General features: G+C 41.1%; 1 protein-coding gene across 1 annotated transcript; it reads right to left on the bottom strand.

Moving 5' to 3' along the window:
* Positions 1-9,790: 9,790 nt before the first annotated feature.
* LOC112834504 (beta-defensin 109-like) lies at positions 9,791-18,145 on the bottom strand. Its single transcript, XM_025885936.2, has 2 exons — positions 18,091-18,145; positions 9,791-9,996 (listed from the first exon to the last, which is right to left on the bottom strand). The coding sequence occupies exons 1-2, from the start codon at positions 18,143-18,145 to the stop codon at positions 9,791-9,793; spliced, it is 261 nt and encodes an 86-aa protein (XP_025741721.2).
* Positions 18,146-18,349: the final 204 nt, after the last annotated feature.

The following is an 18,349-nucleotide window of genomic DNA, read 5'->3' as shown; positions in this document are numbered from 1 at the left end:
TCAGGTCACACAATCATCATTTCTTTCTTGTGGTGAGAACAGTTAAGATCTAGTCTCTTAGTAACTTTGAGGTTCACAATACAGTATTATTGACTGTAATCACTATGCTGTGCATTAAATCTCCAGAGCATACTTGCTTGTTGTAAGTCTGTACCCTTAAATAACATCTCCCCAATTCCCCCCAGCCTCCAGGCCCTGGTAACCACCATTACAGTCTGTTTTTTTTGAGTTCAGCTTTTTTAGATTGCACATGTAAGTGATTTCATATAATATTTGCCTTTCTCTGTCTGACTTATCTCACTTAGCGCAATGCCTTCAAAGTCCATCCATGTTGTTGCAAATGGCAAGATTTCATTGTTTCTCATGACTGAATAATTTATTAATATTTTATCGTGTGTTTATGTGTGTATACACACCACATTTTCTTTATCTGTTTACCATTGATGGGTACTTAGGTTGCTTCTGTATCTTGGCTATTGTGAATAATGCTGAAATAAACATGGGAGTGCACATACCTCCTCAAATTCCTGTTTTCAGTTCCTTTGGATAGATACCCACAAGTGGGACTGCTGGGTCATATGGTATTTCTGTTTTTAGTTTTCTGAGGAACCTCCACTCTGTCTCCAGAGTGGCTAAACGATTTTGCATACTGCCAGCCATTCACCCGGGCTCCCTGTTCCCCATATTTTCCCAACACTTGTTATCTCTTGTCCTCTTGATGACAGCCCTTGTCACAGGGGCCACAGATAATCTCTCTTTGTGGTTTTGATTTGCATTTCCCGATGATAAGTGATGCTGGGAACTCTTCAGGTAGTTACTGGCCATTTACAAGTCGTCTTTGGAAGAATGTCTGTTCACTTCCTCTGCTCTTTTTTTTCAATTCAATTGCTTTTTTTTGTTGTTGTTATTGAGTTGAGTGAGTTTCTTTATATATTTATATGTGCATACATATTAACCCCTTATCTGATATATGGTTTGCAAATCTTTTCTCCCATTCCATAGGTTGCCTTTTCATTTTGTTCATTATTTCTTTTGCTGTGCAGAACTTTGTAGTTTAATGTGGTCCTGCTTGTTGATTTTTGCTTTTTGCTGCTAGTGTTTTTGATGTCATATCCAAAAATGTCACTGCCAAGCTGAATGTCAAGGAGCTTTTCCCCTATGTTTTCTTTTAGAAATTTTACAGTAGCTGGTCTTATTAAGTCCAGTTCATTCTGAGTTAATTTTTGAGTGCTGTAAGATAGGAGTCCAATTTCATTGTTCTCTGTGTGGCTGTCCAGTTTTCCCAACACCATTTATTGAAGAGACTATCATTTCCCCATTGAATGTTCTTGGCTTCCTCCTCATATACTGGTTGACTGTATATGCAGGGGTTTATTTTTGGACTCTCTATTCTCTTCCATTGGTCTATGTGTCTATTTTTCTGCCAAAAGTACTTTATTATTTCTTGGTTTTGATGCTATTGTGAATAGAATCATTTTCTTTTTCAGATAATTTTTTGTTGGTGCATGGAAATGCTACTGAATTTTTATGTTGATTTTGTACGACTTTACTGAATTTGCTAACTAGATCTGACAGTTTTTTGGTGGAGTCCTCGGGATTTTCTGTATATAAAATCTTGTAATCTGCAAATAGAAATAATTTTACTTGTTCCTTTCCAATTCTGACTGCCTTTTATTTTTTCTTACCTGATGGCTCTGGTCGGGGCTTCTGGTACTGTGTTGAATATGAGTGGAGAAAGTGGGCATTCTTGTCTTGTTCCTGATCTTAGGGGGAAAGCTTGCAGCCTTTCATCATTGAGGATGATGTTGGCTGTGGGTTTGTCACGTATGGCCTTTATTATGTTGAGCTACTTTCTGTTTATTCCTAATTTGTTAAGAGGTTTTTTTTTTTTTTGTCATGAATGGATATAAAATTTTGACAAATGCTCTTTCTGCATCTATTGAGATGAGCATATGGTTTTTATCTTTCATTCTACTAATTTGATATGTCACATCTATTAATTTGCATGTCATGAACCATGCTTACATGCCAGAGAAAACTCCCATGTGACCATGGTGAATGATCCTTTTAGTGTACTGCTGAATTCAGTTTGCTAGTATTTCATTGAAAATTTTTGCATCTATCTTCCTCAGGGATATTGGCCTGTAGTCTTGTGTTATTATCTGGCTTTGATATCAGGGTAATGATGACCTTGTCAAATGAGTTTGGGAGTGTTTCTTCCTCTTTGATTTTTTGAAAGAGTTTAGGAGGATTGTCCTTAATTCTTCTTTAAATATTTGGTAAAATCCACCAGTGAAGCTATCTGGTTATGGGTTTTCTTCATTTGTTTACTGATTCGACGTCCTTACTAGTAATTGGTTTGTTAAGATTTTCTCTCTTCCTGATTTAGTCTTGGTAGGTTGTATGTTTCTAAGAATGTATTCATTTCTTCTAGGTTGTCCAATTTTTTATTTTTTATTATTTTTTAAAGATTTTAATTATTTGACAGAGACAGAAAGAGAGAGAGAGAGAGAGAGAGCACGCGAGCGAACACACAAGCAGGGGGAGTGGGAGAGGGAGAAGCAGGCTTCCTACAGAGCAGGGGGAGCCTGATGTGGGGCTCGATCCCAGGACCCTGGGACCATGACCCGAGCCGAAGGCAGACGCTTAACCGACTGAGCCACCCAGGCGCCCCTAGGTTGTCCAATTTTTTATAGTTGTCACAGTAGCCTCTTATCATCCTCCTTATTTCTGTGTTTCCAATTGTAATGTCTCCTCTCATTTATAATTTTGTTGATGGATCCTGGCTCTTTTTCCCTTGTTTAGTCTAGCTAAAGCTTTATCAATTTTATCTTTTCAAAGAAGCAACTCTCAGTTTGGTTAATCTTTTCTATTGTTTTCCTGTTCTCTATTTCATTTATTTATGCCCTAATCTTTATTATGTCCTTCCTTCTGCTAACTTTGGGCTTAGCTTGTTCTTCTTTTTTTAGTTCTTTGAGGTGTGACGTTAGAGTGTTTATTTGGGTTCTTTCTTATTTCTTAATATAGATGTTTATTGCTATGAACTTCCTTCTTAAAACTGGTTTTGCCGCGTCCCGTAAGTTTTCTTGCTTGTGTCTCCATTTTGTTTCTCTCAAGATATTTTGAAATCTCCCCTTTAATTTCTTCTTTGATTATTGACTATTCAGGAGAGTATTGTTTAATTTTTCTGTATTCATCAGTTTTCTTCCTATTACTAATTTCGAGCTTTATACCACTGTGGTCAGAGAAGATACTTGGCATGTTTTCAGTCTTCTTGAAATTACTAATACTTACTTGTTTTATGGCCTAACATACGGTATGCCAGTAAATTTTCCACGTGCACCTGAAAGAAATGTGTATTCTGCTGTTGTCAGACAGAATGTTCTACGTCTGTCTGTTAGGCCCATGTGGTCTATAGCCTTGCTCAAATCCAGTATTTCCATAATGATTCTCTGTGTGGATGATCTATTCGTTGTTAGGAGTGGGATATTAAAGCCCCAAACTTACTGTCTTGCTGTTTATTTCTCCTTTTAGTTCTGTTACTCATTGCTATATATATTTTGGTGTTCTGATGTTGAGTGCTTAAATATTTATGATTTTTACATGTTTTTGATAGACTGACCTATTTATCATTATATAATGACTTTCTTTGTCTCTTTAAACCATTTTTAGTTTAAAGTCTGTTATACATTAGTAACTGTTTCATTAACCAAAAGAAACCTGAAGAGGATTTTCACTTTTATAAAAAAAAAAAAAGCCACTTCTGTACTAATGTAGGTCTTTCATAAAAGGAAAGTCGTGTAATGTGACCTTTCAACAAGAATGGGTTTTTCGTCATTTTATGCTATTTTAGCTTATGAAAGATTTCATAGGAATACTCTATTTTGGGATAGTGGGGGAAACCTGTAACTTTTTTAAAATAGACAAATTTCCTGAAAAACCCAAACTACCAAAGCTTACCTAAGGAGTTGTAGGTAGCATGAACAGTCCTATATTTATTAAAGAAATCTAATGTGCAATTTAAAGCATTTCAGCAAAGAAAATTCAAGATCAGAGAGTGTCATTGTTAAAGGTAGTCTTTCAAGCTTTTAAAGAATAAATAATACCAATTTTGCAAAAATCTGCCATAAATTAGAAGGTGAGAGAAGACTTACCAACTAATTTTGGTTGTTTTTGTTTTGTTTTGAGGCCAATTGTATATTAATCCAAAATAGGGCAAAGTCTTTTCAAGAAAATAAAATTTAAAACAGGATACTATCTCTCATGAATGCAAGTGTCATTTATAAAATTTTAGCAAATTGAACTCCTCAGTGTATCCAGAGGATAATATATTTATATATATATATATATATATAAAACACCAAATGGGGTGTTTTCTAGGAATACAAGATTGTTACAGCATTCAAAAATTCATCACTGTATTTCAGCCTATCAACAGACTGAGAAAAGAGAGTAGGTTTGATCATCCCCACACGTACAGCACTAACATGACAACATCAACACCCATTTGTGATCGAAAACTCAGCAAACTAGTAAATAAATAAGGATTTACTAACCTGTTCACAATATCTATCAAAAATTTTAAGCAACAGTCTTATGTCTGGAGGTTTTTTACAGGGTAATAAATCCAGCAAAATAAAAAACATTTCTGCAGAGCAGAAACAAAGAAATAAACTGTCTTTATTCATAGATGATGGTGTCATTTTCTATGTTAGAAAATCTCAAAGTGCACCAAAGAACCACTAGAATAACTAGTGGGTTTAGTAAGTTTGCAGGAAACAGTATATAAGTCAATTGTGTTTACCTATGCAAGCAATGGACAACTGAAAACTGGAAAAAAAAAAAACCCTCCATAATTTACAATAGTTTCAAAAAACATGAAATAATTAGGGCTAAATCTAACGATACACATGCGAAATTTTTTCCTGAAAACTAAACACTAAAGTAAGGAATTATAGAAGACCTAAATGAATGGTGGGACATACAGTGGTCACAGAAGAGAAGACTGGTTACAGCCCAGATCTCAATTCTCCCCACATTGATCTGTATATCCAATATAATGCCAACCAAAATCCCAGCACAATTTTATGTCTTTTTGGAAATTGAGGAGCTAATTATACAGATTTTTTACTGAAATGCAAAGGTATACAATATATGGCAAAGAAAGAATATTGGAAGACTTAGGCTGTCTATTTTTAAAATGTACTATAAATGTGTAGTATTGAGACGGTACCTTCGAAGGAAGGACAGACGTAGATCAGTGGGGCAGCACAGAGCACAGAGGTAGACCTACAGGAATTAATCAGTTGAAATGTGACAGTGATACTGCTATTGTCTGAATGTTTGTGCCCCCCCCCCCAAATCCACATGTTGAAATCCTGCCCCCCCACCCAAGGGATGGTATTAGGACATAGGACCTTGGCGGGGGGGGCAATTCGATCATGAGGCAGGAACTCTTACAAAGATTAATGCCATTACAAGAGTCCCTAGAGAGTGTGCTTGCCCCTTCCATCATGTCAGGATCCAGCGAGACATAGACAATCTGCACTCTAGAGGGGCGCTCACACCAGAGCTCGACCACGCTGGCAAATCCGTCTTGGGTTTCTGTCTCCTGAACTGTGAGAAATACATTTCTGTTATCTAGAAGCCACCCAGTCAATGGTATTTTGTCATAGCAACCCAAGCAGACCAGGACAGAAAATAGACATCAAGACATGGAGATGCTACCGGGACCAACAGCTGAAAATGTGCAGCTGGCTTTGGAACTGGTCCCAGGCCGGAGGAGTTTTGAGAAAGCCCACACTGCCGCGAACAGGACCTTTAAAGGTGATGCAGATGGAAGCTCAGAAAAAAAGAGAAGTGTGGAGAAAACCTCCGTCTTCTTAGAGAATACCAAGTAACCCTGAACAGAATGCTAGTAGAAACAGACCGCAAAGGCCATTCTTTGAGGTCTCAGCGGGAAATGAGAAACACGTTGTTGGAGAAAGAAGGAAATTTCCATCCTTGTTACAAAAAGTGACAAAGAATGTGGCGGAGTTGTGTTCTTGTCCCAGGGTTCGGCAGAGGGCAACACTTGGGAGCCATGAAACTGGACATCCGGCTGAGGAAATACCTAAGCAAAGTGTTGCAGGGGTGGCCTGGTTTCTCTCCACTGCTTATGTGAAATGCAAAAGGAGAGAAATGACTTAAAGACAGAATTGTTAACCAGAGAGGAAGCGCAACCTAAAAATTTAGAAACGCTCAGCCTCCCTGTTGAAAGGAAGGAGAAAGCCTGTTTGGGAGAGAACACAAAGGTTGTGGCCAAATCAGAGCAGGAGATGAGGGTGGATGGGCCACCTCGACAAAAAACTGGGAGCTCTTCATCAAGACAGTGGGTGATTAGTCAACATCTCCGCAGATGGCAGGGCCCATTATCCAGTGGAAAAATGACTCCTGAAGGCATTTCAGAGATCACAGTGGCTGTGCCTCCCATCAGCACCCCGGAGTGGAATGATTTCGTAGGAGGAGCCATCTGCTGCCTGGTGCCGCCTCACACTGCAGGCTCTGTCCCTGCTGCAGCTCCAGCAGGCATCAGTGTGCTGTGAGCTCTGCCGAGCGAAGCTGTGGGGGCATGGCTGCCTCCCCCCAGATTTCAGAGACGCCCTGGAGAGCCGTGGGCCCCAGGCAGAGAATTACTGCGGCTGTGGGGCCAACCACAGAGAGCCCCCATTAGGGCATTGCCTAGAGGAGCCATGGGGGCACGGTGACCCCCAAGACTCCAGACTCCAGGAGAGCAAGTAGTGTGCATTATAGCCCGGGAGGGCTCCAGGTGTACGACACCAATGCATGAGAACCCTGACGTGGGCCATGTCCCCCAGAGGCATAATGGTGGGGACACCCAAAGATGTTGGGGCAAGGTTGCTTGCAGCCTTGGAAGCCCAAACCCTGCCCTAGTGGATCTGGAAGTTGGGACCTCCTGTGCCCCAGTGGGCCTGAAGGGCAGTGTGGAGCCAAAGACTATTCTCGAGCCAGCACCAGGTACTGAGAATCACCCACCCCGTTCTTTCTCTAGGGCAGTGTGCTTACACTTACACAAGACGGGCATAAGCTCCACTACTCTCCCTCCCTCCTGAAGGCGAGTCTTCAGAGTTCGGGCACCTTTTACCAAGGCCACACCGTCCAACCAGCTGCTGAGCTCTGGTGTGATGGGGGAGCCCGGGGGAGGGGGCACATGGGATCATCGGCAAGCTCTCAGGCTGGCTGCCGGGGTTCATGAAGGGCCTGAATAGTGGGGGGTTGCAGACTGGTCGTTGAGATCCCTGTGTTGGCAGCTGTGAGTCCTGCAACTTCTCTTAATTCTCATCCGCCCCCAGATGATGTGCGGATCCCCTCAGCATCTGGGTGAATTGAGGCAGAAATGGGCCTCCCAGGCAGTGCCCCCACAGCAAGGGGAAGCTGTCGCTCACCACACTCTCTCTTTCCCCTGTGAGAGAAATTGCAGGCTGAGCGCGTCTCTCTCCGTGCTGAGCTCTGCCATCCTGGAGCAGGGGGTGACAAGTGACAGGTAAAGTGGAAGTCTTCCTACCCTTTTCCATATGGCTTTTGTCAGATTTTGTACAACAGTAGCATGCTGCCATCTCTCCATGGGACTCCAGAGCTCTCAGAAAGGTCTTTCCATCCATGGCTGGTGGTTCAATCAGTGTTTCTGTGGGAAGACAAGATCTGGGACCTCCTATTCTGCTGTCATTTACAATGATCCCCTGCAGTTCAGATGTCCCTACTCCAGTATTTAGAGCCTGAACATCGGTGGAAACATGCAACACACACACACACACACACACACACACACACAGTCTCATGGAACTTAGTCAACATATTGGCTTACTAAACGAAGTGTGTGGCATGTCCAACAATCAGAAAGATTTAGACAGGATGTTAAGATCTGGTGTCAGTTAAGTGTGAGAAGAATGCTTTGATTAAAATGGCTTAAACCATGCCAAGAGACAGATGTTATTGCTGTACACAACTGATGAAAAGATATTTGTACGGAGATACTCATGAGTAAGGAGATTATTCTGTAGTCAGAGAACAAGATAAAAAAGTGGGCAGAGCACCTTTCTGGAACCTGCCACCAGTTCCTCTCCCTCGGGGACCACAGAGGTTCTGCTCATCTCTCTTTGATGGCAGTTGTGATGCGGCCAAAGCCTTTTGTTCTTCCAAGGTTGTGAAATCTTCCCCGCATATCTGTAAGGGTTCTGTCTTTCTCCTCTAGTCCTCCTATGATTCCAGCTCATTAGGATATAGTCTCTCAGGTTTTTTCCCGAGTTATATGAGACGTAATGGTTCTAGGATAAGTCAGGAAAGCAAGCTGTTTGGGTCATCTTTGGCACCCTAATTCCAAGTTATAGATAATGGATGCCATGCTGTTTTAAATGAACTGAGCCAGATTAAAGGTCTCTTCTGAACTCTTAGGCTCAGGAACACTCACAGGAAGTTAGTCTAGTTGAGGAACAAATATTGGGCCCCCAATTTTGTGAAGTCAGCGTATGGATAAGTAATACAGGGCTACACTGATTGGCTGAAAGGCTCAGTTTATCGTATCGACCCCAAAAAGGCACAGTCTTTGTAAGACACATGCAACTCAGGTGTGGTACTTACCCAGCTTATCCCCGGGTAGTGGAGCGAGGAGGAAAGGAGGCAAGCAAACCCTCACGACCGTTCACTGTTAGCGCACTCAGTTCATGACCTGCAGTACATCTCCAATGTTTTAAGCTCAGTTTTGCCCCAAAGTGAGTTACGACTCTACCAAATTATTGTGGACAACGTCCACACTCTGAGAATTAAAAACAAAGCCAAAAAGACTTCATAAATACTGAATTATAGAAGAAAGGAGTTCTCACTACCAAACCACATCTCTTTAATCATCAAAATTCTCTACGTGAGTGAACACTAAGACTCTTTCTGAGAGTCTCCTTGGAGGTATGTTGTTGAGTCGACGTGTCCCCACACTCGGGACAGGAAACTGAGACCTCATGACCCTGGAGAGAGGAGGGACTTACAGTCAGGAGTTATACAGCAGCAGAACGTCTATTTAGAGAGGGATATTGATGGCTTGCTCTTGAAAGACGCCACTGTATTTTCACAGTAAAATGTTTAGGTCCTATGAAGGGGAGTTATTTGTCTCGCGGAATAAAAGATTAAGACTCTCCAAATGATCCCAGTGTTTCTTTGTAGGAGGGAAATGTAAAAATCTCTCTGTTGGTTGAGGTTTTACCTTTTAGATTATGTAATATACATTTCTGTTGACCTGCAAGCTCTCATTCTCTGTCCTTTCTTGTTTTCATCTCCTTCCAGTTATCTGCCATACAGTGAAATTCATTATGTATTATCCCAAATGATTTCCTCCTGCCCTATTCCCATTTTCTCCCTTTTCCCAACCTACAGCTCTTCCCACCCCTGAGGTTTTCTGTGTCTCCCCTCTATTTTGCATTTCCTTTGTACCATGTGTCTATTTAACTATGTTTTGTATAACTGTACCTTCATTTGCAAATTTTTTGTTATTCTTTTGGTCTTTTTCTGACAAATTCGGAAAATATTTTTGTTACATGAATGGGCTTTTTCACTTTTAAAGAGATTGATCGAATCTAAAGATGAGTCACAAAGAAGTAGTATCTGGAGATTTGAAATCCATATTTATTTATTTTTATTGACAAGGGGTAATAGGAATTGGTAATAAAGCTGGAAGTGTTCAGTATGTATATTCCAGTGACTTCAGATGCAAAGAACTTTCCTTTTGATGCTTTTCCTAGTTTCATTTTAATTTATGCTTAAGGGGTGCTTGATAATCTGAATAGATGAGTGGTGTTGGAATTGGTATAAGAATCCACCACGGTCTACAGCATCTCCATCTTCTTTTGCAGGCACCAATCTGGTCCTCTGTTAATTTACAGATGTCTCTTCTGCAAACGCCAGACAGATTTAAACAATGGTTTTCACCAGAAGCCAAACCACTTCTTACTGCAGAAGAAGAGAGGCAGTGAAATAATTAGTTCATGAGTGGAACGGAAGACCTGAAACACTGTTAAGTGTGAGAATAGAAGGGTTCTGGTATGAGCATTTCTGTGTGGAGAAAAGAAGCTGGACAAAAGATCTATTCAATTGTTCCATCATGTTCACTGTCCTTTTTTTACCCAACAGCCCATGTGTTAACAAGCCCATCCCTCCTTTTCTTGTAAGTTCCTGACATTACCAATTTATGCTCCAAAAAGAACTTCGGTAAATGTCACAGTGGAACGACAAGGGGATGAACAATATACGTGTCCACATAAAATTGTGAGGAGGCCATCATTAAGCAAGAGTGCTTATGTGGGATCAAAGAATCACAATCTGGGGTATAGGGATTTGGGAAACAGCCCAGATAGCGTCCCACTAGGGAGCAAAAGTCAGAGGTTTTTAAAGCGAAAAGGGAATGCATTGTATACATTGTTCACAAAGAATTTTTGATTGTTGTTGGCGGCAGGAAGCTAATTTTGGCTGAATCTAGTTGGTTGCTAAGGATCTCACTAAGCAAAATCTCTTACTGTAGCAAGTTGCCGGTGTTTGAGCTGAGTCCTTGGAATAGTTGCAGTTTGGCCCGGTTCAAAAGTTCACGGTTCCACGAGTGAGGACGTGCATAAGGCCCACCTCCTAAATGGCCTCCCAGCTCCATTTTAAAACCTCACAATTGACCCCATTTCATTTTCCTTTCACATCTTGTTCTAAATATACCAATTTCTTCATTGTTTTACTCCTTTATGTGGATCTTCAGCAAATATTTGCAGAGTATCTTCTATTCGGCAGACATTTTTCTTTGCACTGACAATAGAACAGTGAAAAATGGAAGACATGATTTTTATTCTCACAGGACGTATCTTCAGGGAATCAAATCCGACCATACAAAAATAGGTGGCTAAGATAATTTCAGGAAGTGGTGTTTAGAACAAAATAATAAGTCATCGACCAGATATAGTCTGGAGGATGCAGTTAATAGAAGGGACAGAGAGAGGCCTTCTGAGGATGGAGCATTTGAACTGAGGTCTGAACGATGGGCATGAAAAAGACAAGCAAATATTCCTGTGAGGGTCCCCTAGGCATGGGGAATAGCAAGAACACAGTCCCTTGCTTAGTTTATTGGAAGAACAGAAAGACCTGTGGAGGTTGAGCATTACGGAAAAAAAGGTTTGATGAGACACGGCACGAGGTAAGACAGAATGGAGATCCCGCGCTACTCGCAGGCTGCAGTGAGCTTGCAGGTTTCCGTACCTGCGGCTGCAGTCCTCTCACTTCAGCTCCCTTAACAATCCACATGCTCATTCTTCTTTCACAGCGTTCAGTTTTGTGGCACCTGCATGGCTCAGTCAGTTAAGCGACTGCCTTCGGCTCAGGTCGTGATCCTGGGGTCCCGGGATCGAGTCCCGCATCGGGCTCCCCGCTCAGCGGGGGGAGTCCGCTTCTCCCTCTCCCTCTGCCATGCTCCCCACTCGTTCTGGCTCACTCTCTCCCTCAGATAAATAAAATAAAATGTTCATGTTTTTACCTTTCCCACCTCCTTTTGTCCTCCTATCCGTGTGGCTGAGGGGTTGGGTGAAGTTTCAGGAAGACAGATCGTGTGGATACTAGTCTATTCTACAGACACAGAAATCCATTGCGTCATGTTTCAGCCAGCTCAGAAACAAGCAGACGTTTTTGTTTTTTTTTCTCTCTGAATCTAAGTAGGATTTACCTAACTCAATGTACCTTAGTCACTGGGTGTATCAGAAGAAAAAAATAAATTTGTGGATGTTCTGAACAATCCTTTCAATTGTATCTAAAAAACTGAAAATTTGTTATCATATCCAGACCATTATTTCCTCTAGGTGACTTATACTATAGCCAAGTTAATTTAATAGAGAACTCTCTAAAGGCAGAGCTGATGACGTGGCACTGCAGTCCTTAAAATAATGACTGCCCAGGAGATAAGCCACCTGAGAAAGAGGTGGAAGGAGGACAGTTAAGCTTTAATCGGTCTCACCTCTGTATCGAGAGTTGGCGTCGTGTGAAGGATTTCCCACCCCTGACGTAACTGATGGTCCACTCAGTAATGGACAGATCCTATCAAATAAGAGTTACTTTTATTTATACTTGCCTCTGAAGCCATTCCTAGCTAAGAATGGTGACAATATTTTTAGATTAAAATTTGGTGACAATGTTCCTCTTTGCTGTTAGGAGAATGACATATGCAATATATCCAGTTGATCAAGGAGGTTAAATATGTATTCAGAAGGAGAGAATTGAAAAGAAAATCAATGTGATCAATGATTTCTGATAAATGTTGTTTTAAAAATAGGAAGAGAAGAATATTACCTTAACCAAGTTAAAACTCATCTGAACACAAAAATCCATATAGCATTTCATAGTGAAATACTAGCCTTAATCCCATCAAAATGAGAAGGGAAAGAAGAATGTCCATTGTTGACACTACATTAATATAGTCCTGAAATTTTTGGACAATGCTACGAGCCATAAGAAGAAATGGCAGTGATGACTTGAGCCTACTGCTTTTCCTCTTCTATTCCTCCTCAAATGCCATTTGAATTATGTAGGCAGCATTTTGAAAGAGTCTGTAGGAGTGCCCCAAACCACAGGGTACCATCAGTACATCAGAAACAGAAATTCCTGGAAGATACAAAACAAATATGATGAGATTGAAAGAAAGATTTAGGCTTTTGGCCACAGTTGCAAGTTAGATACTCTCAAGTGACTGCCTTTGTAGAATAAATGGATCATAGAGAATATCTCTGAAATATTGCTGTTCTTGAAGGTAGTAGGGCAGTTCTCTAGAATACTCACTCTTCAAGGACAAGTCTGTGAACTGAAGATTAAGCAGCGGGCCCTCTGGATTGGTTGGCTGGCTGGGGGAGGGTACTGAAATAAACATGGAGGAGGTTTCACAGTGGTAGCTTTGGATGGTCACAGAGACACATTCCCAGTTTAGACCCATAAGAAACTGGTGGACTAAGGATAAGCCATGACTTCACTGTGACAAATCATCAGGAAGATAAGGCACCATGAGCAAAAGTTAATGAAATAAACAACATATTTGGACCCTCAAGGACTAAAGGTAGTGGCATTGCCAATGTGACAAATAATTAAACATCTATGTATCAAATTATTTAAAGAAATTAAACCTATTATCACGTAGCTGTACAAACAAGAAGGAAAGAATATAGATGATAGAATAAGTGGGCAGGTTTGAAAAATAGAGACTTCAAGACACGAAAAAATTATTTGAAAAAAATAACTAAGATATTAATGACCAATCATTAGACAAAATTAGTGAATGAAGTGATACAATCTAAATTATTTACCCAGAACGTAGCACTAAGACACAAGGTCTCACATTTATTCTGGGACAAGAGAGGAACAGGAGGAGGCAGTACCTAAAGAGATTCTCCTGAAACGATGGAAAGATACAAATCCACAGAATCAAGATATTTAAAGCATTCCTAACAGACAATATAAAAGAAATTCACATTAAGTTATAGAACAAAACAAATGCTAGATCATAAAAACATTGGGGAAAAAAAGGACAAAAACTTGAAATACTAATTTAAAAATAATAATAACTTTAAAAATAAAAATAATAAAAAAAGAAATATTAAGCTATGGCAGCAAAGTGAAAGCCAAAAAAAGAATGGCCTGTGAGAGAAAATTACCGCTGGTGTAGAATCGGACACTCAGTAATGCTTTCTTTCCAGAATAAGGATAACATTTACAAATTGAGAGAGAAAGACTGAAATGATTTACCACCAAGAATTCTATAGCCAAGGAAATCCTAGAGGACATACACCATGAAGAAAGAATTTAACGCAGAAAGAAGGTGGCCTCAGAGTCAAAGTGGAATTCTAGTAAATACCCGTAAATTGATGATAGTAATAATAATGCTCTCCAACAGATGAGGTTTGAAAAAGAATAGAAGTGAACTTCTATTTAGGATGTAAAAGTTACAAAAGAAATTGTTCTTTTTCTGACAAAGAGAGCAAGCTGGATAATTCACTTAAAAGCCCAGCACAGAGCTGCTTTCTCAAAGAAATTGAATTAACTAAAATCCAAAGTGATAGGGCCCTACTGAAAGGGAGGGGCTGACATCACCGGGATGGTGGTGTGGGAGACCTCAGCCTCCTTCCCCCGACGAAGATCAGCAATTAGACAGCTATCCATGAGCAAAAACCACCCTGGAAGAGCGCTGCTGTCCTCTTCAGAAACATCAGAGCAACACATTGAGACAAAAAGCCTGAGAATAACTGCACAGAAAGGGATAGAACAGCTTCAGCTTGCCTGTGCCACCCCATCCTCCAGGTCAGCACTGCTCAGCGCCAATAGGGAAGCCCCCATCTAGAAAGAGACCCCTACCAGGGAAGGGGAGGGGGGTGAGCAACCAGCCTCCCCAGCCTTTGGGGCACCACCTGAAGGACCCATTTCAATTTCGTGCCCACCCCTCTCCAGACCGGCAAAGCAGCAATGTGTGGAGGTGGCTAGGGACAGAGGAGAAAAGCAGGGGCTACTGTAACAGCCACAGGCAGCTGGTGACTGCTGTCCCCAGTGACCTGCTCTGCCAGGACCCCAGCAACTTTTGCTGTAGAAGAAACCCATGGCCAGCCCAGCCGCCCATCAACCCTGCAGATTTCCCCCAGTTTTCACCCTACAGGGGTTCTCCTTCACTGATGCCAGCCACCTGAGTCCCTTCCCACTCCTTCCCCTGCCCTGCCCCCTGCCAGAGCTGGGGACCTACACCAGCATCCAGCCTAGGCCTCTGCAGCTTCTTGATTGCAAGACATCAGTGGAGACCCCCACAACTGACTCCCATGCCATGCATGCACTTTGGGGCTATGCACTTGCACACCTCTGGTCTGATGCCTGTGTTTGGCTTCCATTGCTGATGGTGAAATCCTCCAGCCATGGACGTGCACACCAACAGCCAAGACCCCCACAGCTGCTTATGGACCTGCATTTGAACTATCGAAGAAGAAGGAACACTCCCAAACTCATTTGAAAAAGGTCAGCATTGTCCTGATAACAAAGCCCGGTGAGGACAATACAAGAAAAATAAAACTACAGCCTGATATTCTGGATGAAGACAGATACAAAAATTCTTAACCAAATACTTGCAAACTGAATTTAATAGTATGTTAATAGGATCATATACCATGATCAAGGATGGCTTTTCCCTGGGATGCAAGGATGGTTCAACATATGCAAATCAATAAATGTGATACACCTCATTAATAGAATGAAAGATAAAAATCATCTGATTATCTCAATAAGTGAAGCAAAAACATTTGACAAAATTCAATATCCTTTCATGTAAAACACTCAATAAAGTGGGTGTAAAAGGAACATACCTGAACGTAATAAAGGCCAAATATGACAGACCCACAGCTAACATCATTCTCAGTGGAGGAGTTTGAAGGCTTTCCCTCTAGATCAGAAAAAAAGCAAGTGTTTCCACTGTCACTACTCCTATTCAACATAGTACTGGAAGTCCTAGCTAGAGCAATCAGGCAAGAAAAAAAAAATGAAAGGTGTCCAAATTGGAAATGAAGAAATAAAATTGTCTATGTTTGCAGATGACAGGATACATATATATATATATATATGATATACAATTAACTCAAAATGGATTAAAGACCTCAGTGTAAGACCTAAAGCTACAAAAGTCCTAGAATAAGAAAAAATTGCCTTGACATTGGTCTTGGCAGTGATTATTTGAATGACACCAAAAGCACAAGCCACAAAAGCAAAAATGAGTGGGACTTTAACAAACCGAAAAGCTCCTGCACAGCTAAAGAAGTAATCCACAAGATGCAAAGGCAGCCTATGGAATGTGAGAAAATATATTTGATAAGGGGTTAATTTCCAAAATATATAAGGAAGCCATACAACTCAAAAGCAAAAAAGCCTCAAAAAATCCAATTAAAATACGGACAGAGGACTTGACTAGGCATCTTCCCAGAGGAGACTACCAAATAGCCAGCAAGTACATGAAAACGTGCTCAGCATCACTCATCATCAGAGACATGCAAATCAAAATCACAGTGAGACAGCGCCTCACACCCGTCAGAATGGCTATCATCACAAAGACAAGAGATAGTAAGTCCTGCAAGGATGCGGAGAAAGGGGAACTCTGGTGCGCTGTTGGTGGGAATGTAAATTGGTGCAGCCATTGTGGAAAACAATATGGAGATCCCTCAAATAATTAAAAATGGAACTACCATCTGACCCAGCAATCCCACTTTTGAGTATGTATCTGAAGGAGGTGAACTCACTCTCTCGAAGAGATATCTGCACTCTCATGTGCACTGCAGCTTTAGTTACAATAGCCAAGACATGGAAACAATCTGAGTCCATCAACAGATGATGGATGAGAAAACTGTGATGTACATAACAATGGGATAGAATTCAGCCGTACGAAAAAGAAATCCTGCCGTTCGTGACCACAGGGATGGACTTTGATGGCATTATGCTGTGTGAAATTAGTTAGAGAAGGACAAACATTGTACAATCTCACTCATCTGTAGAGTCTACTAATATCAACTCATAAAAACAGAAAATGGAATGGTGGCTGCCAGGGGCTGAGGGGTGGGGAAATGTTGGTCAAAGTGTACAAACTTTAAATTACAAGATGAGTAAGTTCTGCAGAGGTGATGTACAACATGGTGGCTCTAGTTAGCAATTCTGTCTTGTGTCCTTGAAAGTTGTTAGGAGAGCAGAGACGTAAAGTTCTCACCATAACAACAACAAAATGGTAATTAGGTGAGGTAAAGGACGTGTTAACTTTTCTGATGGTGTGTGGTAAATGTTTCATAATATATCAAATCATCACATTGTTCACCTTAAGCTTAGGCAATGTTATATGTCAGTGACATCTCAATAAATGTGGAAAAAATAAAAAAAAATAAATAAAAGGCAGGGGACCCACAGGTACTTGTATGTGTGGCTGAATAGCAGCAGGAATCAGCTACTGCTGGAGCCAAGAGGGAAACACAAGAGGGAAACACTTCAGACAAATTTTTAAGGTCTGAGTGTGGGCTTTTATAGCATAAATCAAGGATTCAAGGAGAAGAACCAGAGGTGAAAAATATGGATGATTATTTTGAGGTGTTCCACTGTCAAATGAAGCAAAAAATGACCATCTTAGCACTAAGGATTTATGATTGAAGAGCATCACCTTTTGTGTTATTGTCTCCATTTCCCAGCTCAGCCATTTTCTTCCTACGTAGCACACACATGAGTATTCCAAAGCACGTGTTCCTCCTACTTGCTCCATTATTCAAGACTATATTTATGCCCTGGTACCTATTCTGTGTGATTGTTATTTGTCATAAGAATCTCTTCCTAGAATACGGAGCAGCACTTGGTCTTCTCAGTAACCTTTCCCTGGGGACTGTAACCCTCTTTCTGAAACCCTATTCCATGTCTATGCCATTTATACAGAGTGACCCTGTGGCCAGTTTGGCTGGATCAGTTCTAACTTATGCCTGCTGTCATGATACGGTTATAATAGCGCTCCATTTACTTACTTTCCCAAAGTGTCTATTTGGGACAAAAAAAAAAAAGGCATATGATCAACCTACTTTTACAACTGTGGACATACCTCTCCCATAATGACAGCTGTGTATCGTTACTCAATACTGATCTCTAAATTCCTTCAGGAGCCAAACATTTCTATGACAGATTCCCCAAGACATGCCTTTAGCATTAGCTACTGTTGATGAGGTTCCATCCATCTCTTCCTCTGCCCTGGTGAGTAGATACAATTGTAGATGCCACTTCAATCCAATCCTTTTAGATATGCCTGTCTACAAGCCAATTGTCATGCCTTCCCAGGGCATCCCAAGGCACAAAGTAAGGATAAAGCAGAATGAGACCACATCAGGCAGTGGGTATAATGGCAAAGGAATGGCCTGTTTCCTATTTTACCCCATTATAATCCTAGTGAAGCTGTTGATACCAGGTCTTATAAATCCAGGGTCTTGTCTGATCTGCCAGATAGACTTCCAGATGGCAGACCCTGGCAGTCAGCCCGCACCTTACCTGGAGATAAGAGGGTCCAAAAGAGGAGCATGAAGAGAAGCACATGGAGTCTCATGGCTGAATGGCCAATGAAGAAAAGAGGCATCGACATGTTTGGAGCCTGGGGTTTCTGAGCATGGCAGGTCCATGGCTATTTATAATGCTCCCTGAGCCTGTGGTTTGTTCTTGGTTAGTAGAGCCTAACAAAAAAGGAATAACTCAGTCTCCCACAGGAAATCTCCAGGGCCAAAGTACACAAAGGTGGTGGTACCTCATGGAT

This window comes from Callorhinus ursinus, unplaced genomic scaffold (genome assembly GCF_003265705.2).
Source record: "Callorhinus ursinus isolate GAN/ISIS: 27379988/994484 unplaced genomic scaffold, GSC_fseal_2.0 scaffold17, whole genome shotgun sequence".
Lineage (NCBI taxonomy): Eukaryota > Metazoa > Chordata > Mammalia > Carnivora > Otariidae > Callorhinus > Callorhinus ursinus.
This window is presented reverse-complemented; position numbering and strand designations above follow the sequence as displayed.